This window comes from Gymnoscopelus braueri (assembly GCF_963280865.1).
Source record: "Gymnoscopelus braueri genome assembly, chromosome: 17".
Lineage (NCBI taxonomy): Eukaryota > Metazoa > Chordata > Actinopteri > Myctophiformes > Myctophidae > Gymnoscopelus > Gymnoscopelus braueri.
Genome location: NC_137617.1, coordinates 40,311,204 through 40,336,713, shown reverse-complemented (window position 1 = coordinate 40,336,713; position 25,510 = coordinate 40,311,204). Strand labels below are relative to the sequence as shown.

The 25,510-nt window shown below is 40.3% G+C and overlaps 1 protein-coding gene across 1 annotated transcript in view; it reads right to left on the bottom strand.

Moving 5' to 3' along the window:
• Positions 1–12,062: 12,062 nt before the first annotated feature.
• The window catches only part of glud1b (glutamate dehydrogenase 1b), a 28,980-nt gene continuing 15,532 nt past the window's right edge, over positions 12,063–25,510 (bottom strand). The window contains exons 5-13 of the mRNA XM_080456065.1: positions 24,161–24,255; positions 22,215–22,394; positions 18,166–18,303; positions 16,816–16,953; positions 16,068–16,148; positions 15,410–15,533; positions 14,294–14,385; positions 13,720–13,782; positions 12,063–13,541 (exon numbers count right to left, since the gene is read on the bottom strand). Of these exons, the coding sequence (XP_080312191.1) occupies positions 13,422–13,541; positions 13,720–13,782; positions 14,294–14,385; positions 15,410–15,533; positions 16,068–16,148; positions 16,816–16,953; positions 18,166–18,303; positions 22,215–22,394; positions 24,161–24,255 (1,031 nt within the window). The 3' untranslated portion in view covers positions 12,063–13,421. The remainder of the gene's footprint in view (positions 13,542–13,719; positions 13,783–14,293; positions 14,386–15,409; positions 15,534–16,067; positions 16,149–16,815; positions 16,954–18,165; positions 18,304–22,214; positions 22,395–24,160; positions 24,256–25,510) is intronic.

The following is a 25,510-nucleotide window of genomic DNA, read 5'->3' as shown; positions in this document are numbered from 1 at the left end:
AAACTTTTCAAATATTCATGTTCAGACAAACATGTCCACAGTAAGATGAACATTTTAAAGTTTGAATGGGGTTTCAATAATTTGTAGTTTTTGAAATATTTAACTTTAAGCACCCAATTCATTGTCAATGGCAATGGACATTTAAACTGGGGGAAAACTGGGGTAATCGGCCTCCATTATAAATCTCTGAACTTTTAAAGGAGTACAATTCTAAAACTATGAAACATTTCAAAGATTCCTTTTCGGGCAAACATGTCCACAGTAAGATGAAGATTTTAAAGTTTGAATGGGGGTTCTAGGTGTAAGTAAAATACAAAAAAGCAAGACATGATGTGAGCAGCTGAGATATGGTGTAGGGGTCTAAAGAGCGGATTCTCAGCACAGATGTTCCATGTTTCAATGGTGTAGTACTATGACATTTTCAAGGCCAAAATACAAAAAAGAAAGACAAAATCACAAAGAGACGTGATGTGAGCAGCTGAGAGATGGTGTAGGGGTCTAAAGAGTGGATTCCTACTAAAGAGGTTCCATGTTCAAATCCCAGTTGTCCCATGTTTCAATGTGTAGTACTTTGACATTTTCAAGGCCAAAATACAAAAAAGCAAGTCAAAATCAAAAAGAGACATAAGTGAGCAGCTGAGAGATGGTGTAGGGGTCTAAAGAGTGGATTCTCAGCACAGATGTTCCATGTTCAAATCCCAGATGTTTCACTGTTGTAATACTTTGACATTTTCAAGGCCAAAATACAAATAAGCAGGACAAAACCACAAAGAGAAAAAATGTGAGCAGCTGAGAGATGGTGTAGGGGTCTAAAGAGCGGATTGTAGCACAGCGGTTCCATGTTCAAATCCCAGATGTCCCATATTTTTATCTTGTAGTACTTTTACATTTTCAAGGCCAAAATACCAAAAAGCAAGTCAAAAGCACAAAGAGACATAATGTGAGCAGCTGAGAGATGGTGTAGGGGTCTAAAGAGTGGATTCCCAGTAAAGAGGTTCCATGTTCAAATCCCAGTTGTCCCATGTTCCAATGTTGTAGTCCTTTGAAATTTTCAAGGCCAGAATACAAAAAAGCAAGTAAAAACCAAAAAGAGACATGATGTGAGCAGCTGAGAGATGTTGTAGTGGTCTAAAGAGCAGACTCTCAGCATGGAGGTTCCATGTTCAAATCCTAGTCGTCCCATTTTTCAGTGTTGTAGTACTTTGGCGTTTTCAGGGCCAAAATACAAAAAGCAAGTCAAAAGCACAAAGAGACACCTGTTGAGGGCCCAAAGGTGCGTTGGCGCAGTGGTAGGGTTCGGTTTATCTTGATCTTGATCGGTTGCCTCTGCTGCAGACAGTCGCAGGTTCAAGTCCCATGCCATCAATGTACACGGAGGACCACCTGCGTCCCTCCCTTGTTTCCTGATAGTTAAAGGTGGGGGGTTATGTCTGAAAGAACTCTTCCCAGCTAAAGTTTTACTGAAATATATTCTAAGTGATCATTGTTGCCATCTCTGGACTCTGAGTCTTGTCCTTCTGCTGTATTGCTGGATATCGAGAGGGGGACATTCAACTAGTCCTACATACTTACCCCTAGAAACCCCATTCAAACTTTAAAATGTTCATCTTACTGTGGACATGAAAAGGAATCTTTGAAATGTTTAATAGTTTTAGAATTGTACTAGTAAAAGTTCAGAGATTTATAATGGATCATTTGTAGTTTGGGAGATATTTAACTTTAAGCGCCCAATGCATTGTCAATGCGGCAATGGACATTTAAAGGGAAACGAGTACAGGCTACTAATCCTACATACTTACTGCTAGTAACCCCATTCATACTTTAAAATGTTCATCTTACTGTGGACATGTTTCCCTGAAAAGGAATCTTTGAAATGTTTAATAGTTTTAGAATTGTACTCCTTTAAAAGTTCAGAGATTTATAATGGAGGTCGATGGACGAATTTGGGACCTCAAAAAAACACTTTCACCAAGAAACTCCATTCACAGTTAAAAAATTCCACCTTACTGTGGACATGCATGCCTGAGATTTTTTCTTTGAAATAATTTGTAGTTTGGGAGATATTTAACTTTAAGCGCCCAATGCATTGTCAATGCGGCAATGGACATTTAAAGGGAAACGAGTACAGGCTATTAATCCTACATACTTACTGCTAGTAACCCCATTAATACTTTAAAATGTTCATCTTACTGTGGACATGTTTGCCTGAAAAGGAATCTTTGAAATGTTTAATAGTTTTAGAATTGTACTCCTTTAAAAGTTCAGCGATTTATAATGGAGGTCGATGGACGAATTTGGGACCTAAAAAAAACACTTTCACCTAGAAACTCCATTCACAGTTCAAAAATTCCACCTTACTTTGGACATGCATGCTTGAGATTTTTTTTTTTTAAATCATTTGTAGTTTGGGAAATATTTAACTTTAAGCGCCCAATGCATTGTCAGTGCGGCAATGGACATTTAAAGGGAAACGAGTACAGGCTACTAATCCTACATACTTACTGCTAGTAACCCCATTTATACTTTAAAATGTTCATATTACTGTGGACATGTTTGCCTGAAAAGGAATCTTTGAAATGTTTAATAGTTTTAGAATTGTACTCCTTTAAAAGTTCAGAGATTTATAATGGAGGTCGATGGACGAATTTGGGACCTCAAAAAAACACTTTCACCAAGAAACTCCATTCACAGTTCAAAAATTCCACCTTACTGTGGACATGCATGCTTGAGATCTTTTCTTTGAAATCATTTGTAGTTTGGGAGATATTTAACTTTAAGCGCCCAATGCATTGTCAATGCGGCAATGGACATTTAAAGGGAAACGAGTACAGGCTACTAATCCTACATACTTACTGCTAGTAACCCCATTCATACTTTAAAATGTTCATCTTACTGTGGAAATGTTTGCCTGAAAAGGAATCTTGGAAATGTTTAATAGTTTTAGAATTGTACTCCTTTAAAAGTTCAGAGATTTATAATGGAGGTCGATGGACGAATTTGGGACCTAAAAAAAACACTTTCACCTAGAAACTCCATTCACAGTTCAAAAATTCCACCTTACTGTGGACATGCATGCTTGAGATCTTTTCTTTGAAATCATTTGTAGTTTGGGAGATATTTAACTTTAAGCGCCCAATGCATTGTCAATGCGGCAATGGACATTTAAAGGGAAACGAGTACAGGCTACTAATCCTACATACTTACTGCTAGTAACCCCATTCATACTTTAAAATGTTCATCTTACTGTGGAAATGTTTGCCTGAAAAGGAATCTTGGAAATGTTTAATAGTTTTAGAATTGTACTCCTTTAAAAGTTCAGAGATTTATAATGGAGGTCGATGGACGAATTTGGGACCTCAAAAAAACACTTTCACCAAGAAACTCCATTCACAGTTCAAAAATTCCACCTTACTGTGGACATGCATGCTTGAGATTTTTTCTTTGAAATCATTTGTAGTTTGGGAGATATTTAACTTTAAGCGCCCAATGCATTGTCAATGCGGCAATGGACATTTAAAGGGAAACGAGTACAGGCTACTAATCCTACATACTTACTGCTAGTAACCCCATTCATACTTTAAAATGTTCATCTTACTGTGGACATGTTTCCCTGAAAAGGAATCTTTGAAATGTTTAATAGTTTTAGAATTGTACTCCTTTAAAAGTTCAGCGATTTATAATGGAGGTCGATGGACGAATTTGGGACCTCAAAAAAACACTTTCACCTAGAAACTCCATTCACAGTTCAAAAATTCCACCTTACTGTGGACATGCATGCCTGAGATTTTTTCTTTGAAATCATGTTTGGGAGATATTTAACTTTAAGCGCCCAATGCATTGTCAATGCGGCAATGGACATTTAAAGGGAAACGAGTACAGGCTACTAATCCTACATACTTACTGCTAGTAACCCCATTAATACTTTAAAATGTTCATCTTACTGTGGACATGTTTGCCTGAAAAGGAATCTTTGAAATGTTTAATAGTTTTAGAATTGTACTCCTTTAAAAGTTCAGCGATTTATAATGGAGGTCGATGGACGAATTTGGGACCTAAAAAAAACACTTTCACCTAGAAACTCCATTCACAGTTCAAAAATTCCACCTTACTTTGGACATGCATGCTTGAGTTTTTTTTTTTTAAATCATTTGTAGTTTGGGAAATATTTAACTTTAAGCGCCCAATGCATTGTCAGTGCGGCAATGGACATTTAAAGGGAAACGAGTACAGGCTACTAATCCTACATACTTACTGCTAGTAACCCCATTTATACTTTAAAATGTTCATATTACTGTGGACATGTTTGCCTGAAAAGGAATCTTTGAAATGTTTAATAGTTTTAGAATTGTACTCCTTTAAAAGTTCAGAGATTTATAATGGAGGTCGATGGACGAATTTGGGACCTCAAAAAAACACTTTCACCAAGAAACTCCATTCACAGTTCAAAAATTCCACCTTACTGTGGACATGCATGCCTGAGATTTTTTCTTTGAAATCATTTGTAGTTTGGGAGATATTTAACTTTAAGCGCCCAATGCATTGTCAATGCGGCAATGGACATTTAAAGGGAAACGAGTACAGGCTACTAATCCTACATACTTACTGCTAGTAACCCCATTAATACTTTAAAATGTTCATCTTACTGTGGACATGTTTGCCTGAAAAGGAATCTTTGAAATGTTTAATAGTTTTAGAATTGTACTCCTTTAAAAGTTCAGCGATTTATAATGGAGGTCGATGGACGAATTTGGGACCTAAAAAAAACACTTTCACCTAGAAACTCCATTCACAGTTCAAAAATTCCACCTTACTTTGGACACGCATGCTTGAGATTTTTTTTTTTTAAATCATTTGTAGTTTGGGAAATATTTAACTTTAAGCGCCCAATGCATTGTCAGTGCGGCAATGGACATTTAAAGGGAAACGAGTACAGGCTACTAATCCTACATACTTACTGCTAGTAACCCCATTTATACTTTAAAATGTTCATATTACTGTGGACATGTTTGCCTGAAAAGGAATCTTTGAAATGTTTAATAGTTTTAGAATTGTACTCCTTTAAAAGTTCAGAGATTTATAATGGAGGTCGATGGACGAATTTGGGACCTCAAAAAAACACTTTCACCTAGAAACTCCATTCACAGTTCAAAAATTCCACCTTACTGTGGACATGCATGCTTGAGATTTTTTCTTTGAAATCATTTGTAGTTTGGGAGATATTTAACTTTAAGCGCCCAATGCATTGTCAATGCGGCAATGGACATTTAAAGGGAAACGAGTACAGGCTACTAATCCTACATACTTACTGCTAGTAACCCCATTCATACTTTAAAATGTTCATCTTACTGTGGACATGTTTCCCTGAAAAGGAATCTTTGAAATGTTTAATAGTTTTAGAATTGTACTCCTTTAAAAGTTCAGCGATTTATAATGGAGGTCGATGGACGAATTTGGGACCTAAAAAAAACACTTTCACCTAGAAAACTCCATTCACAGTTCAAAAATTCCACCTTACTTTGGACATGCATGCTTGAGTTTTTTTTTTTTAAATCATTTGTAGTTTGGGAAATATTTAACTTTAAGCGCCCAATGCATTGTCAGTGCGGCAATGGACATTTAAAGGGAAACGAGTACAGGCTACTAATCCTACATACTTACTGCTAGTAACCCCATTTATACTTTAAAATGTTCATATTACTGTGGACATGTTTGCCTGAAAAGGAATCTTTGAAATGTTTAATAGTTTTAGAATTGTACTCCTTTAAAAGTTCAGAGATTTATAATGGAGGTCGATGGACGAATTTGGGACCTCAAAAAAAACACTTTCACCAAGAAACTCCATTCACAGTTCAAAAATTCCACCTTACTGTGGACATGCATGCTTGAGATCTTTTCTTTGAAATCATTTGTAGTTTGGGAGATATTTAACTTTAAGCGCCCAATGCATTGTCAATGCGGCAATGGACATTTAAAGGGAAACGAGTACAGGCTACTAATCCTACATACTTACTGCTAGTAACCCCATTCATACTTTAAAATGTTTATCTTACTGTGGAAATGTTTGCCTGAAAAGGAATCTTGGAAATGTTTAATAGTTTTAGAATTGTACTCCTTTAAAAGTTCAGCGATTTATAATGGAGGTCGATGGACGAATTTGGGACCTCAAAAAAACACTTTCACCTAGAAACTCCATTCACAGTTCAAAAATTCCACCCTACTGTGGACATGCATGCTTGAGATTTTTTTTTTTTAAATCATTTGTAGTTTGGGAAATATTTAACTTTAAGCGCCCAATGCATTGTCAGTGCGGCAATGGACATTTAAAGGGAAACGAGTACAGGCTACTAATCCTACATACTTACTGCTAGTAACCCCATTTATACTTTAAAATGTTCATATTACTGTGGACATGTTTGCCTGAAAAGGAATCTTTGAAATGTTTAATAGTTTTAGAATTGTACTCCTTTAAAAGTTCAGAGATTTATAATGGAGGTCGATGGACGAATTTGGGACCTCAAAAAAACACTTTCACCTAGAAACTCCATTCACAGTTCAAAAATTCCACCTTACTGTGGACATGCATGCTTGAGATTTTTTCTTTGAAATCATTTGTAGTTTGGGAGATATTTAACTTTAAGCGCCCAATGCATTGTCAATGCGGCAATGGACATTTAAAGGGAAACGAGTACAGGCTACTAATCCTACATACTTACTGCTAGTAACCCCATTCATACTTTAAAATTTTCATCTTACTGTGGACATGTTTCCCTGAAAAGGAATCTTTGAAATGTTTAATAGTTTTAGAATTGTACTCCTTTAAAAGTTCAGCGATTTATAATGGAGGTCGATGGACGAATTTGGGACCTCAAAAAAACACTTTCACCAAGAAACTCCATTCACAGTTCAAAAAATTCCACCTTACTGTGGACATGCATGCCTGAGATTTTTTCTTTGAAATCATTTGTAGTTTGGGAGATATTTAACTTTAAGCGCCCAATGCATTGTCAATGCGGCAATGGACATTTAAAGGGAAACGAGTACAGGCTACTAATCCTACATACTTACTGCTAGTAACCCCATTAATACTTTAAAATGTTCATCTTACTGTGGACATGTTTGCCTGAAAAGGAATCTTTGAAATGTTTAATAGTTTTAGAATTGTACTCCTTTAAAAGTTCAGCGATTTATAATGGAGGTCGATGGACGAATTTGGGACCTAAAAAAAACACTTTCACCTAGAAACTCCATTCACAGTTCAAAAATTCCACCTTACTTTGGACATGCATGCTTGAGTTTTTTTTTTTTAAATCATTTGTAGTTTGGGAAATATTTAACTTTAAGCGCCCAATGCATTGTCAGTGCGGCAATGGACATTTAAAGGGAAACGAGTACAGGCTACTAATCCTACATACTTACTGCTAGTAACCCCATTTATACTTTAAAATTTTCATATTACTGTGGACATGTTTGCCTGAAAAGGAATCTTTGAAATGTTTAATAGTTTTAGAATTGTACTCCTTTAAAAGTTCAGAGATTTATAATGGAGGTCGATGGACGAATTTGTGACCTAAAAAAAAACACTTTCACCAAGAAACTCCATTCACAGTTCAAAAATTCCACCTTACTGTGGACATGCATGCTTGAGATCTTTTCTTTGAAATCATTTGTAGTTTGGGAGATATTTAACTTTAAGCGCCCAATGCATTGTCAATGCGGCAATGGACATTTAAAGGGAAACGAGTACAGGCTACTAATCCTACATACTTACTGCTAGTAACCCCATTAATACTTTAAAATGTTCATCTTACTGTGGACATGTTTGCCTGAAAAGGAATCTTTGAAATGTTTAATAGTTTTAGAATTGTACTCCTTTAAAAGTTCAGCGATTTATAATGGAGGTCGATGGACGAATTTGGGACCTAAAAAAAACACTTTCACCTAGAAACTCCATTCACAGTTCAAAAATTCCACCCTACTGTGGACATGCATGCTTGAGATTTTTTCACGAGTACAGGCTACTAATCCTACATACTTACTGCTAGTAACCCTGTTCATACTTTAAAATATTCATCTTACTGTAGACATGTTTGCCTGAGGACCTCTGTGCTGAGAATCCACTCTTTAAACCCCTACACCATCTCTCAGCTGTTCATGTCATGTCTCTTTGTGCTTTTGTCTTGCTTTTTTGTATTTTGGCCTTTATGAAAATGTCAAAGTACTACAACATTGAAACATGGGACAACTGGGATTTGAACATGGAACCTCTGTGCTGAGAATCCACTCTTTAGACACCTACACCATCTCTCAGCTGCTCACATTATGTCTCTTTGTGATTTTGACTTGCTTTTTTGTATTTTACTTACACCTAGATCCCCCATTCAAACTTTAAAATCTTCATCTTACTGTGGACATGTTTCCCTGAACATGAATATTTGAAATGTTTTATAGTTTTTTAAATATACTCCTTTAAAAGTTAAAAAAAATGTATAATGGAGGTCGTTGGCAGGTTTTGGCACCTCAAAAAAACACTTTCACCTAGAAACTCCATTCACACTTTTTGTCTCCGCCAGAGGTGGAGAGTATGTTTTCGTTCCCGTCCCGCTGTGTGTCCCCCCCCCCCTAGCCAAGCTAACATTGGTCAAGCTTCACGTGACACGTGACAATATGTTGTCACCAATGCTTTTGATTGGCTAGCGAGACGCATGACGAAATAAAATCCTATAAATAGGTGTGTCACTTCAAAAAAACAATTATGTTTTTTGAAGTGAGGTAACATTGGTCAAGCTAACATTGGTCAAGTGACACGTGACAATATGTAATATAAATAGGTAAGACAGGATTAATCAGGAACAGTACTGGCGGAGACCTGTGCTCCGAGGAGCACATTTTCTAGTTATAATTCATCTTACTGTGGACACAAATACTTGAACTTTTTACTTCGAAATGTTTATTTAACTTTTAAAACGTACATCTGAAAACTTTGGCACCTCGCTGTTCCTTCATACTTTAACCTATACACTTGATTCACAATTGAAAAAATCCAACTTACTGTGGACATGTATGCTTGAGATTTTTTATTTGAAATAATGTGTAGTTTTTTTAATATTTAACTTTAAGCGCCCAATACATTCTCAATGGTAATGGCAGTGGGAGCCAGAATGCTCAGATGCCGAGTTTCCTGAAGTCTGAAGGTCTGAAGTCAAGAGCTCTACCGACTGAGCTACCCAAGCACACTGAACTCGGTCCATTGACATTACATGAACGTCATGGGTCATTCCCCCAAATTAATTAAAGGCATTTGGCTCATGCACTTTACAAGTGGGCTTATTGTCAGCAACAGCCAAGAACACATGAGTTTATCCCTATTACAGCACTAGACCCCAGGGAGACAGACACATGCTGATTTGCCATTTCCAGGATCCATGCAGGTTCTGAATGTTGGAGTTTGGAAGCGCTCGTTGGAAATCATTCAACGTTCCTGCGTACCACCCGTTTTGAAATTGCATACTGCAGGATATGCAGTACTGCAGGGCGTTGCGGTATTGAAAACGAGCACCTCCAAACTCCAACATAATGAAATGATGAAATGAAAATAATCACTTAGCACGGAATTTATTGCCTGAAAGTAGCTCATAACATGTCTACGGTGGATTTTTATTAAACCAAAACTTTGCAGTTAGAAAGAGGATAATTCAAGCTTTCCGTAGCTCTGCAATGTTGGTGAGTTTAACGTTGTTTAATACAATCAGATAAGGACTTTTCTGTTTGGATTAATGGGCTGTCAAGGGTTGGTATTTCAACTTTAGATTCCAGATATTAGCTGCAAATAGGATCTAACTAAGAGTTGCTAACCGCTATGCCTACCCCATTGGTTCTCAAAGTGGGGTCCGGGGACCCCCAGGGGTACTTGAGGGGATACCAGGGGGTCCCCAGCTAAATGATTTATAGGAACCAAATGGACCCTTATGGGTCTGTAACTCTGAGAGTGTACAAATGGAACCAAATGGACCCTAACAGGTCCATTTGGTTCCATTTGAACACTCTCAGAGTTGAATTAACATTGATTTTACAATATGAATTGGGGTCCCAGAGATAGAAATGCCATTAAATGGGGGTCCGTAGCCTAATGCATGTCAAACTGGGGGTCCTTGACATGAAAAATCTTCTCTTATGGGGGTCCCTGGCTTATCTTTTCAAATGGGGGTCCGCGGGCTAATAAGTGTCAATTTGGGGGTCCTTGACATGAAAAGGTTTGAGAACCACTGGCCTGCCCATCCCCCCATAAGAGTGCTAATCATCATGTATTAGGTATACCTTAATTGTTTGTTGTCAATTGTTAAATGTGATGTCATTGTTTAACTGTATTGTAAATTGTGTGTCTGTTATAGAAAAAAAAAACATGACCGTTGAAGCCTCATCATCTCTTGCTCCTGCTCATGTGTGCACACTGTGAAATAAAGGGCTTAAACGGAACCATCAGTTGTCCATAATGCTTACCGATGTACCATGATGTTCAATGTCCTGTGAACTTGGAATTCTACCTCAACAATATGTGTTACTAGGATACTACCAGTGTTGATTTTGACAGCAAATTTAGATTTTGTTTTAGTCATAGTCTTTTGAATAAAATTCCATTTGGTTTTAGTCATATTTCAGTCATCTGAAATGTCTAGTTTTAGTCGACTAAATGTCATAAGATTATGGTTACGGTTCGACTAAAATGTATTTGGGCCTTGATGGCGTCGTAATTAATGGCTGATTTTACACTTGGTTGCATGCTGAAAATAGCAGATCTACAAGCTCACAACGCGTCGCGCTGCGACACGTTGTGAGCTTGTAGATCTGCTATTTTCAGAGCGCAACACCCAAACGCAACCAAACATAAAATGATTGTCTTTTAGTTCTACTGGATTTCTTCTCCACTACTACCTCACTAACATTCCAGTCTAGTTTTTATTTGTGGACGAAATTGGCAATATATTTAGTCATCGGCTTTTATTTAGTTTTCGTCAGTGAAAAAAGGTAGTTGACGAACATTTCTCTTCATAGTCTTAGTCGATGAAATCAACACTGCTACTACAGTACCCACACTGACAGCAGAGCTGCCATGCAAGCCACCAACCTCTTCATATAGGGAACAGTTATGGGGTTCAGTGTCTTCTCAAGGTTAGAGTACTTGGACACTATGTCATGAGGTGCAGGTCCAATTCAGATGATTTTAATACAGGTACAAGGCCATAATGAAAACGAAACGCTCTTATTTGCAAGGTTTTTCATATAGGTACATGATGTGCTGGTAGATGGGTGCACATGACACCTGTACAACTCAGTGTGTCACCTCACCAATAAATTCTAATTAATAAGAGCTAATGATGCTGATCACAGAAAAACTGCAGCTGTTCTGCTGTCTGTCACCATCTGTTTCTCTTTCACACAAACATGCTGACACAGGAAGACACCCCCCCCCCCACACACACACACACACACACACACACACACACACACACACACACACACACACAGAGAGAGAGAGAGTCCAGGATCATGCATCATATTTTGTCATCTGCTGGGAAAATTTTACCCAGCCTATACACGCAGGACCAAACCAACCTGTGCCAAGAGCTAGACATTAAACCAGTGGTGGAAAAGGCACTAACATTTTTTACTTAGGTAAAAGTATCAATATCACAATGTAGAAACACTCTGTAAAAAGTCCGGTATTCAAAATGTACTTGAGTAAAAGTACAGTAAGTATTGGTATCAAAATATACTCAAAGTACCAAAAGTAAAAGTACTCATTGTGCAGAATGTCCCATTTCTCAAATATTTTGATTAATAATAAAAAACAATGCGAGCTGCAATAACCAGCTCATGATGGTTGCTGGTTTTAGCTGGTCTTAACAGGACTTAAGCTGGTCTTGCTAGTTTGTCAGCATAGTTGGTCATCTGGTCAGCCAGCTGGATTCTGCTGGTCAAGAAATATCCCTCTGCGACAAATAAAGACTATTATTATTAATATACCAAAAACTATTAATATCCACAACAGCTGCATCGTCATATGGTATTGTTGTAGGTTTTTATTGGGTTTCAACAACAAAAAACAAAAAAGGCAATACAAATTTCTTTTTTTTTCCCCTTCCAAAGCTATTTTTCCACGAGAGGACTCGGGACGGCATAACAAACATAAAGGACGGCAGTCACAGTGTGTCCCTCTCTCTGGGACAACAGAGGGGCTTTAGCATGTTTGGGGGGGGGGTTAAGAAAGGTTGGAGGGGGCTTCGGGTGAGATGGAGCTTAGCCAGAGCAGGAGGTTCAGGTGAATTGTAAAAGATGTCCTCAAATCTGAAGCCTGAACCATAAGAGACTTCACCACTAAACCCCTGAGTCGCTCAGGGCTCTATATTAGTGTCTTTTCTGTTTTAAGCTCTACATCAAATATCTTCGCTGAAAATAGCCGTTTTATCGTTTGGCTATTTTGCCCCAAACGATCGCACCAGAATACAGACTCTGGGGTTCACGTGGTTATAAGCTCAAATCTGATGCCTGAGCCACAGCAACATCACCCACTAACCGTTAACCTCAATATGTGAGAGACGAGAGTAATAAATTAAAATTATACCAACTTTTACTCCTTCTATCTAATTCCCTTTGAGTTTTTTTTTTTAAAGTAAAGTCAACTGGGCATTTTGCTACTAGAGGGGAGCTAGGCGAACTAAGGCATCTTCAGTGCTGATGGGTTGGGTTTTAGGGGGAGCTGGACGGCTGGTTATAGGAACCAAAGTCTGAGGTCAGAACCACACCTAGAACCACATCAAAAATCCCATTGACATTTTAAAAATATATTACTTAAAGAACAGTGTTCCAAAAATGTAAATGAGCCTCTTTGGATAATACTTCCAGAGAGTCAGTTTATGCTTGGTAAACATAAATAATAAAAATGCCTGGAATCATTTCTTTTTTGTTTTCTCAAATTAAGTGATGATTTCAAAAAAGTAACTGTGATTTTTGAAAGAGGGGGGCATGGCTTTGACGACAGGACTTCACTACTCTATGGGTGGGTGGGTGGGGGGGGGGCAGAGGTCTTTCAGTTTGCCTGATCACGTAGCTCTCTGCACCTGTCAGACAGACCCAGACCTGAACAACATCTTCAATACAGAGAAACTCATATGGCAACAGCAGAGAGAACACAGGGCACAGAACAAATACCAGGCTAGCTACAGAACGGTCCCAGTGTGTGCACGGGTATGTGTGCACGGGTGTGAGACGTTGAGCCTAAGAGCAGTGGGTGTCTCTAATGTAAACGGCGATATGTTCTGATTAGGACTGATGACGGCGAGGGCACAGGAAGAGGAGGAACCATCAGTGGGGAAGGTATTTTTTTGGGGGGGGGGGGGAGGTGAACGCAAACGGCGACAGGCTGTTTATGTGAAGGTAAGCCCGGCCTCGTTGTAGACCTTGAAGACCTTCTCGATGGCATTGACGTAGGCGGCCGTCCGCAGGTCCAGGCCCAGGTTGTACTTGCTGGCTGTGCGCATGATTTGCTGAAAGGGAGAGAAGAGAGAGAGAGCATGCACACGTATTATGATAATGACAGGTCGTTTTCTTCCACCAAAGCACACACGGTAAGATCTGTGAGTGTCGGGGCTGGATTCATCCAATTGCTTGGTAAAAAACGGTTTGATAAGTTTGATTTGCACGCCCACAGACATGCATACTTACCCTGGCAGATCTCTCCATGGTGTAGGCCAGTCCGGAGTGGACAATGTCCTTTTCAGAAGCACCCTGGAAGAATCGGAGAAAATAAAAAAGTGTTTCAGTTTTGTGTGCATGTACGTTTTATTGTTATTTCTAAAAGATTCATGTTTATACTTTCAGACAGGAGAGTGTAGATAAACAGGAAACCAAACGCAGTGAGAGAGGAGATACATGCGAGACAAGACTTGATACATGCGAGACATTCCTCGTGCTCATAAGGAGTATGGTCTGTGCCACCAGGCACCCCTGCATGTATGTATGCATGTGTCTGTTTGTATGCTTCATTATTTTTTGTGTGTGTGAGCATAATGCAATTATGCATCTCAAAATTAATGTGCAAATAATGGCGGCTATTTGTATTAACCGGTTTATGGGTGGGTGCAGTTTAGCGCATCCGGACAATTTGTGGCAGAAGTTAACTGTCAAGTCACATGCAAAGTTGTGACTTGCTAAAAGAAAGGCGCAACATCTCTTCTTGTTGAGGAAAATGTAATCGTTTCATGTTTGCGCGTGTGTGCAATGCGTGTGCGTTACTCACAGCAACTCTGGCCTGGAAATCAGCGGTGGGGACAACAGGGATGGGTCCTCCCTGCTTGCCAAACTTCCTCTCCAAACTCTCCTGCACAGACACTGGAAGAGACGAGAGAGAGAGAGAGAGAGAGAGGTTTATGTGGGAACGAAAGAGCTGTCCACGCACGCTCTGAACGTAGGTTACACAGTTGAATTAATGTATAAGGCATGTGCATGTACTAAAGGCATGTGCAGCAAGTTTTTGCACACATTTTCAACCTCTCCCAGGCTGTGGTCCATGCATCTTCAAAATGTCCACCATTGTGCTTTGGTGCCCGTCACCCAAGAAATCCAAGGTGACATGTTACTGTGTAGACGTCGCTCTCACCGAAGAAATAGTAGAATGTTACTGTGTAGACGTGCTCTTGACCGACCAGGTAATATGAACAGCTTCCACCGTCTTGACCACCGTGGGACTGACTTTACTCTTCCTCATGGAACCTACCATGTGGATTTACCTGTGAAGGTTACCGCTCTACGTGAGCCTGTAGCCAGGCTGGCCATGGACTTGACTTTCCTTGTGGATCTGCCTGTGGATTGTACCTGTGAAAGTTATCGCCCTTTTGTGGGCTTATGTGGTAGAGTTGTTCCGATAACGATACCAGTATCGGAAAAAAGCTGCCGATATACTGCCTAAAATGCTGGTATCAGTATCGGCGTATGTCAGTCTACGTATGACATTCCGATACCACATAATGTATCACATAATGATATGTCATTTACAGTCATATTTTCATTGCTTCAGTTGATATTGCACGACTGTTTTATACTATTTTTTTAACTAACTTTGTAGCTGCACATAAACCATTATTAATGGATTTTTGTATAATTATTCCAAGATCAGTGGTTCTCAAACCTTTTAATTTCAAGGACCCCCGTAACTCTGAGAGTGGTCCAAATGGACCCATAAGGGTCCATTTGGTTCCATTTGTACACTCTCAAGAGATACAGACCTGTACTGTGTGGTTGAACCTGAAAATGTGCCGATACTCTTAATGTCTAATATCATTCAATACCTGCCACCATGTTCATGGGGGGGTTTGGGGGGGGGGGGGGGGGGGTTATGAGTGTTTCCAGTACTCACTGAGGAGGTGGTAGTTGGAATCTCTCTCGTACTTGAAGGTCAGTCGTCCGTAGCTGACGTGGTTCAGGTTCTTCAGCCACTCAAAGTAGGACACTGTGACACCACCAGCGTTCAGGTACATGTCCTGGAAGGGGAACACACACACACACACACACACTCAGTCAGTCACACATACACCTGGGCTGATAGGGATGGTTGTGTGTGTGTGTGTGTGTGTGTGTGTGTGTGTGTGTGTGTGTGTGTGTGTGTGTGTGTGTGTGTGTGTGTGTGTGTGTGTGTGTGTGTGTGTGTGTGTGTGTGTGTGTGTGTGTGTGTGTGTGTGTGAGAGAGTGCGTGTGTGTGTGTGTGTGTGTGTGTTTGTGTTTTTAAATCCTTACTAAAGACACTTTTTTTTTCTCGCAAGCTTTTAATGCTGTTTGACTGTGTAATCAATCACCCTGGCCCTCATGGCTTTGATAGGCTGCATATAATTTTATTGTTTTAATTTCTTTTCTTGCCTGTCTGTATTTTAATATGCTCTGTGCAGCACTTTGGTTCGACCTTGGTCGTTGAAAATGTGCTGTACAAATAAAGTCTGATTTGGTGTGTGTGTGTGTGTGTGTGTGTGTGTGTGTGTGTGTGTGTGTGTGTGTGTGTGTGTGTGCGTGCGCGCTCTTACAGGGATGACCATAACATTGTTCTCCAGGAAGATCTTGTCGGCGCTTGGAGTAGTGGGACCGTTGGCACCTTCAGCGATGATCTAGAACAGACAGCACATTTAAAATTCTTCCCCCAAAATTGATTATTTGTATTAAAAATCCATTATTGATTCACAAATCAATTAAATCGATTCGTTCGATTAGCTGTTGCAGCCCTATTTCTGACCCCTCATCCCCTCTTTCTATGTCAATGGCATGTCGGGTGTGGTGGGCAGATTTACTAGGTTCCAGGCAGAGCTGGTTGCATTTGCTTCTCGTATAGCTAGATGGATGGCGCATATTGCTCCATTAACCCATTGATACCTGGAACGCATCTGTGTCACTTTAGACGTCTTTGGCTATTCAAAAATAGCAGATATACAAGCTCATAGCGCGGCACCGAGTGCCGCGCTATGAACTTGTAGATCTGCTATTTTTGAAAAATCGTGAAAAAAAAATGTTTAGATTTTTTTCAAAAAACTGTTAGGATTTAGATTTTTTTTAAAGAATCGCCTCAGGTCTTTAAGGGTTAAAAGAGTCCTAACCCCCCTCCCACGTCATCTTGGGAGACCTGGCATCATTTCTTCATTTAGGAAAAATTCAATTTGGCTCTTAATTTGGTTTTCACAGAACCTGGGACCCATTTCTTTCATATATCAAACCTTTAACTGCGATTATATTTCTCTCTACTTATTTTTTTTTTTACATTTAACTGCGCTTATAATCTACCTTGGCCTTGACCCTGGGGGCGTTGTCGGCTCTGAGCTGCTTCTCGCCGGCGGCGGGGATCAGGATGTGGCAGTCGGCCTCCAGGATGCTGCCTTCATAGGGCTGGGCTCCAGGGAAGCCCACGATGGTCCCATGTTGCTGCAGACACACACACACACAGGTTTGTATTACTATACCAGTGGTTCTCAACCAGTGGTCCGGGGACCACCAGTGCTCCTTGAGGAGTTTCCAGGTGGTCCCCAGCTAAATGATGGAGGGTTGGTAACCAAATGGACCCTTATAGATCTTTAACTCCTGAGAGTGTAAAATGAAACCAAATGGACCCTTACGGGTCCATTTGGTTTCATTTTACACTCTCAGGAGTTCAATTATTGTTAAACATCTGCATTACTTAATTTACAAGAAGTCTACACAATTAGAGAATGTAGAAGAATTGTTATTTTGACTAAATCTTATCCAACGATAACAAAATATTCTACGTTTTGCGTCTGAGAGGCTAAATATCATCAAACGGTGGTTCCGTGGCTCAAATGCCAAATACATAATGGACCTTGATATATGAAATGGGTTGAAAACCACTCTACTATACTGTACTTGTGAGGACGTCAACACTTCAATCTTTAATTTTTAACCATAAACATAAGCCGAAAAATAGCTCACAGAGGAGGGATGAGACAGATGAGAGATAAGACTCTTATCTCTCATCTGTCTCATCCCTCCTCTGTCCGTTCATACACGCTCTCTTTTCCCGTTTCCCATCGTGACAATGGTTCTCCACCGTCTCACCGTTTAGATCAGTGGTTCTCAACCTTTTTTTCATGTCAAGGACCCCCAAATTGACACTTATTAGCCAGCGGACCCCCATTTGAAAAGATAAGCCAGGGACCCCCATAAGAGAAGATTTTTACGGCTCTAGCAGTGATTCTCAATCATTGTAATTTAAGGACCCCCCCCCCAGTTTGACATGCATTAGGCTACGGACCCCCATTTAAATGGCATTTCTATCTCTGGGACCCCAATTCATATTGTAAAATCAATGTTGATTTAACTCTGAGAGTGTACAAATGGAACCAAATGGACCCGTTAGGGTCCATTTGGTTCCATTTGTACACTCTCAGAGTTACAGACCCATAAGGGTCCATTTGGTTCCTATAAATCGTTTAGCTGGGGACCCCCTGGTATCCCCTCAAGTACCCCTGGGGGTCCCCCGGACCCCACTTTGAGAACCAATGGTATGAACGGACAGAGGAGGGATGAGACGGATGAGAGATAAGAGTCTTATCTCTCATCTGTCTCATCCCTCCTCTGTCCCGTTTAAAGAGAGGAAGGAGGTTCTTCTTCTTGCTTTACCAGTTTGTAGTCCTCCAGCGCTTTGGGGTCGATGCCCTCTGCGTTGTAGATGTTGCCGTCGATCTCGCCCACGCCCACACACTTGGCCCCGAACCTGTGGAGGTACCTCATGGAATGCAGGCCCACGTTACCGAAGCCCTGGAGGGGGACGACAAAGGGAGGAGGGTTTTTGTCTTTTAGTAAACATTTATAACGTCGCTTTTGAGCAGAAACTCCATATTTTATCTTTTTTTTTTTTTGTTGTAAATTAACACCCTACTTGATCATACTACAGCGTCAAACAAAAATAACAAAAGTTGCAGATCTGCAAATAAATCTGCTACTTTTGCCATTTTTGAATTTGAATCGTGAAAAGTAACAGTTTTGGACAAATGAGGTTTCCACCCGACAACAACGACATGATAATGGTTATTGTGATATTGAACATCGTGACCAAGGCTCAGGTTGTGTTCAGCAAAGTCGATTTGCACTTGTTGAAGAGGTAACAGGAGGAGTGGGCACCTTGATGTTAAATTGGCTAATTCTTCTCCAAAATGTTACAAAAAAAATATATATATATATATATATATATATATATATATATACATATACATACATATTTGGAAAATGGTCTTAAGTGAAATATACATGATTAGAACATGCATAAACATTCCGACAATTAAGGCCTAATATTTCTACAATTGCTACAAATTTCTACAAAACCTGTATATCCAGTCATTTTGGGCATAAACAAGAAGTTAAAGGGTAATTTTAAGTCTGATAGTGATGTACCATGCATGTTCAAATCAGGTATACCTTACATTACTTCAGACCATTTTACATTTATTTTCTTTTTTTACATTTTGGGGGAAAAATGGCAATTTCACGCCCACTCCTCCTTGGTGTCCACTCCATAGAAGGTCAGAGTGGTTACTTCCTGGCAAATGAGTGTCAAACACCATAGGGGTGCTCTCTGGTGCCATTCTGTGGCCAGTACAAGTTATTACATCTGCAGCTGAGCAAGTGTTGATGCTAATGAAGAGTGGTACTCTGGTGCCATCCTGTGGCCAACATAAGTTATTACATTTATATGTCTATTCGTGTGAAACCTCCACTGCACTGATCCTTTGAGTCTACAGACCCATCAGCAGACATTATTCACTGAACCTCCAAGGAAAACTAATCACACCACAAGATAATCCACCAACACATGTGAGGAATGGTACCACTATACTTGTGAGGACCTCCCATCTGTTTCCATTGATCTATTATCCTAATAATAGATATTATCCTATCTATTATCCTATTATCTAGTCCCTTAGCCCTTTAAAACAATGCCGCAAGTGCTGACACTTTTAACACTGAGCTAATAGAGCCCGCCTGTTTACTCAGTGGACCTTCGGGCAGTATCGCTCGTCAACCAGTGCTGATCAAACTAGACCACAAGATATAAATGTCTCAACAGAAGAGCTAGTTTAGAGTCAGCCTCATGAAGATGATGCTGTTTTCTGAGTGATTTGTGCACATATAAGTACATACTGTATACTGCGCGTGCAAGCACGCACACATGCACGCACGCACGCACACATGCACGCACACACACACACACACACACACACACACACACAGGCGTTTACTGTAGAGAGAATAGCACAGTACCATGTGTGAAAAAGAAAGCAATAATTATAGATGGCCTTCCAAGAAAGAGGTCAAGGCCAATGCTAAGGGCAAGGAAACGTGTGCGTGTGTGCGTGCGTGCACGCGCGTGTGTTTAAACGTGAGGAGCTCCTGTGTGATAAAGAGAACAGAGAATTCTAAAGAGAACTGCTCTTTGACCCGACATTGTTCTCTCTCTCTGACACAGGAAAGGGGAAGGTTTATTTCCGTTTAGATGTCATGAACTTGCCGAGTCTTAGAATGTATTGTGTTTTTTGGGACAAGCAGCTCTGTTACGGCGGCCTTACAGAGTAATACACGTAAAGACACAGCAGATAATAACTACTAGACAGAAAGCAGAGTCATCTGAGAGGGGGCGGGGGGGGAGAGAGAGAGCGAGCGAGAGAAAGAAAGAAAGAAAGATAAACCCTCACTAACCCCAATGAGATGAGTTACAAGCGTATTTGTTGTAAAATGTGATAAGATGTCTGCAGATGGACACAGCAGCAGTGTAGAACGAGCAGTGTAACCCAGATTACAACATGATACTGTAATACGGGACCGTGGCCAGGCTGACCTCGGCCACGGGGGCCGGTTTGAACCAGATTGGTTGGGATTGCGACTGAACATCCTTGCGTCATTATAAAGTCTTCACTAAGAGTGAAGACTTAAATCTGTCCGTGTGGGAGTGTGTGTGAGAGTGTGTGTGTCCAATGTTTGTGCAGCAGAGCATGTTTTTACTTTTTATGTTTTTAAATTAACCCGTTCAATCCGGGACTCTCTCATTTTAGATTTAAGTCCTATTTTATACTTTGTTGTCTATTCAAAAATAGCAGATATACAAGCTCCGAGTGCCGCGCTATGAGCTTGTAGATCTGGTATTTTTGAAAAATCGTGAAAAGTTGTGCAAATCTTTGAATATATGTTTTATAAAGCGAACATTTGTAACTCAAATCTTTGCTTCTGGGGGGTCCCTGGAACTAAATATTTGTACAAATGTTCGCTTTTAAAAAATATATATATATTCAAAGATTTTCATCACTTTTCACGATTTTTCAGAAATAGCTCAACAAGCTCTCGGTGCCGCGCTATGAGCTTGTATATCTGCTATTTTTGAATAGCCAAAGAAATCTAAAAATGACACAGATGCGTTCCCGGATTGAATGTGTTAATGAATGCCCTACTTCATCATACCACTGTGTCACACAAAAGTAGCAAAAATAGCTAATCTACGAGCTCAAAACGACGCAAAACGACGCCTTTTTGAGCTTGTAGATCTGCTACTTTTGCCATTTTTGAATCCTGAAAAGTAGCAGTTTTGGACATAATGACGTTTCCGCCCGACAGCAACGATGTGAGAGCAACGGAGCAGCAGGCTGAAGCCTGATCTATGCTTAGTTTCATGTCTGTGACGCGTACCGAAAATAGCCGATCTACAATCTCACAACGAACGCATAGTGCTGCAACGCGCAGTGAGCTTGAAGAGCGGCTATTTTAGAATAAAATCAAGCCTGAATGTAACTGGAGCGTGCTCCGCATGTCGCTTCAGTTGCACTAACATTGGTGACACACCAATTAAAAGGGACATCTTGAACATAAATCCCATTTTTCTGATGTGAGGAGATACATACTGTATATATATATATATAGTATATATATACACCCTACTGTATGTTTTCTCTGCATTCCAAAATTCAGAGAATTTCAGTATCTGTGTGTTTGTATTATTTGTCTGCATGTGTGCGTGATTGGGTTTATGCGTGTATAAACTATGTCTTCAGGCATTTGTGTGTGTGTGTGCTTGTATGTGTGAACTTGTGTGTGTGTGTGTGTGTGTGTGTGCGTGTGTGTGTGGAGGTGGAGGGTTTATCTACACAGTATACCTAGCCTTGACGACCTTGCAGGCTTATGCAAAGGCTAAAATGTAACTTAGATAGCAAGTTATGTAGACAGATGCCAGGTCATTGTTAACCAGATATCCTATAGTGTGTATAGTTTCAATGTACAGGCTGATGATAGGGTCTTGGTTTACTTTTGTATCAGTTTATTATTAGATTACTATTTCTATGCATTTGATGTATTATCTTGTGTTGCGTCTGCTAAATGCCTAAATTGTATATGTCTGCATGTACTGTACAGTACTATACCATATGCACTTGCATTTGTAAATGGTGAATTCATATACTGTAGTGCCTTTTCCAAAAGCGATTTACAAGGTTAAATTCACCCGTTACATTCACACATGGATGGCAGAGGAAACCATGCAAGGCACCAAGTCTTGCTCAAGGGCACTGCGACACAAACCGGGAACATTCCGATTCCCAAGCGACCGCCGCTCTACCTCCTGAGCCACTGTCGCCCCATTTGTGTGTGTGTATGTGTGTGTGCACACGTGTGTGTGTGTGTGTGTGTACCTGAATGACAAAGGTCTTGTCCTGGAAGCCCGGGTTCAGACCAACCATGGACATGTACGAAGCCTCGTTGATGAAGTTCTCGATGCCGTGGAACACTCCGCGACCCGTGGCAGAGATACGACCGTGGATACCGCCCTGGCTGATGGGCTTCCCTGTCACACACGCATGGGCGTTGATGTCCTACACACACACACACACACACACACACACACACACACACACACACACACACACACACACACAGAGAGAGTTCAAGCAGAAGCAGAGATTTCACAATTCTTGTGGACATAATTGAAGGCAAACAGACTGAACTACACTACCCAGAATGCTATGTGTTAGGATACCCGGGGCAGGAATGTGTCACCCGCTACACACAGCCCTCTAGGAGGGTGTGGGGGCCACCGTGGACACCATGGCCAGATAAGAAGACAGATGGAACGCGAGGGAGGGGGAGAGAATGAGGTGTGTGCGGGTGCGTGTGCGTGTGTGTAACGATGACCACAGATCCCTGTGGACTGTTTCATGAGACCAGTCATAGCAACAACTACTCTAATCCAGTGGTTCTCAGCCTTTTCTGGATCAGGGCCAAATTGAAAATCTTGAAAAGCGTTCACGGCCCAACCATCTGACCACTTGAACTGTTATGTTTAAAAAGATATATATATAAAATCCATCCTACTGAACGTTTTACCAGAGAAAGAAAGTCAGGGGTTAAGTAAGGCTTAATTTGGCCAATAGATTGTTCAGTAGTCTTGAAGGGAACTTCATTGACATGCCTCTGAAATGTAATAGTTTTTGAGAAATGTACACGTTTATAATAGAAGCCCATTCATTCATTTAGACCAGGAACCAGGAACATGTAATTTTAAGATTTCTTTGGCTATTCAAAAAATAGCAGATCTACAAGCTCATAGTGCGGCACTGAGTGCCGCGCTATGAGCTAGTAGATCAGCAATTTTGTTTTATCTTGGCAAATGTATGCAAATCTTATATATGCAAGAAAAAAAAAATATATATATATTTATATATATATATATTTATATAATTTTCATAGCAAACACAAGCTATGAGCTTGTATATCTGCTATTTTTGAATAGCCAAAGAAATCTAAAATGACACAGATGCGGGTGTTAACCCGGATTGAATGGGTTAAGTGAATAGAATTGGTTGACCAGGTAATCTTCCTTTACAGGACTGATTCCATGTGTATTTTATTGTGTATTTTAATACCTTGGATCAATTGAACTAACGTAGTATCCTTTAAGTTATTATTTATTGGTATCACTTTTTAATATTAGTGATATACCATCATTAAAATCGTAGTGTTTTGACAACCATTTGGCCACCCTCGCGGCCCACAGGTTGAGAATCGCTGCTCTAATCTATGTCCAGTCTAACACACACACAGAGCATACACTGCATCAATATTGCCCTGGAATCCTGGATGTGGCCAAATAAGCCCTGTTTGACTGCTTTTGATAGGAGAATGATTAACAAATACGGACGTAGGACACACGTCACTGGATATTATTTTGTAATTATCTATTTTGAAACCTCTTCAGGAAACACTACCCTGACCCTTCCTCTAAGCCTTGCCTCCTTGTTGTCAATTATTTGTCCGAGCTCCTGTTTTACTGGATCTTGTTTATTTGATACACTTATTTGTTTTAGCTCTTGCTCATTTCTATTTGTCTCATCTGTTTAGGAAAGTAGGTAGCTGACATATTGCACTTTTACCTTAGTCTAGGTATACTCTTAGTTGCTACCTATGTTGAATGCCCTTATCGTAAGTCGCTTTGGATAAAAGCGTCTGCTAAATGACTATAATGTAATGTAAACAATCAACAACTAAGTAGAAATAAATGAGAATATAGTCCATGAGTAAAAATTAAAAAAGCAAATAAAATCCTCAGAGTGTGTGTGTGTGTGTGTGTGTGTTGGCTCACTGTGTGTGCGATGGTGTTGGCGTATGTGTCGGCGATCCAGGACATCTCCCTCTCTCCCGTGCTCATGTCAGGGGCCGGGACGTCGATGCCGGGTCCTGGGTGAGGAGGAAGGGAGGAGAGGGAGGAGAAGGAGGGAGGGGAGAGGAGAAAGGAGGCTTATTTTGGACCAGCCAGCTGTGTTGGAGGAACGCACGTTCTTGTCACGCATGGGTCAGTGCCATGTATTTATGTCACATAAAATGACAGACAGAGTGACAGACAAAAATTCATACGCATACTTTTACATATCAGTCAAAAGGATAAAACAAAGCTTGAGAGGTTTCTAATATTGTTAATGCATCTGATGTACTTTTTCTTAACCCCAGACTGAGAGGTGCACAGCTGAGCAGATTAGAACAATATCTGTCAGACACACTGGCCATAATGGTGCGTTCACACAGGCCAGATACAAAGATACAAAGATACAAAAATACACAGCATCTTTGTCGCCGTGTCGCTTTGTATCCGTGTTTCTCAACATGGTCGTTGATGTCATCTTCATCATCATTGGAGCTACAGTTGTAGTTTTGTATCTTTGTATCTGGAAGTTGAACCCAGCTCAACTTGAATTTGTAGCTTTGTCACTACAGCTACAAACGTCGGATGTATCTTTGTATCTTCATGTCACTGGCTTCCATTGAAAATGTATTATGGTAGCATCTTTTTATATAATATAATAATAAAGGACAACTAACCAACTGGTGGACTTTGAAAAACATTACTTGCATATCTATTGGTGACCTCTGTGTGGAGGATTTGACCATGTACAGGTCTGCATCCACAAATGTCTCTGATGTTTCACGTGAGTGACCAGGGGGTCACTGTAAATTCCAGGTTCTGTGTCTCTTGTGTCATAAATACGCATGACCTGCAGCCCCACCCGTCCCCCAGCCAGCCCCCTCCCCACATGTCTGGTTGACCAGCTCCAACAACAGCAACAGAAACACACAGTAAAATCCTCAGTTGAATTAATGTAATGTAATATATATATATTTTTAAATGGGGTAAGAGGTAGTTGTGAGAAAGAGTGAATTCCTCAATGGGACGCACAAGCACACAACAACCACACACACACACACACAGTGTGGTTAAGGAAGTCAAGTGTGCAAGTGGGCACTGCTGTTCCTCTTCCTCCAGGGTCTATAAATAGTGGCATGGAGAGAGAATGAAGTGAGAATGCGGGTGGCTTCCACAATGCAGAGCTGTCTATATATTAAACAACCATTGTGGTGTCCATGCTCCCAGGCAGAGAGCACACAGACTGGCATGGCTCTATTTCCGTCTGTGTTTGGATTGAACACAATGTAGTCA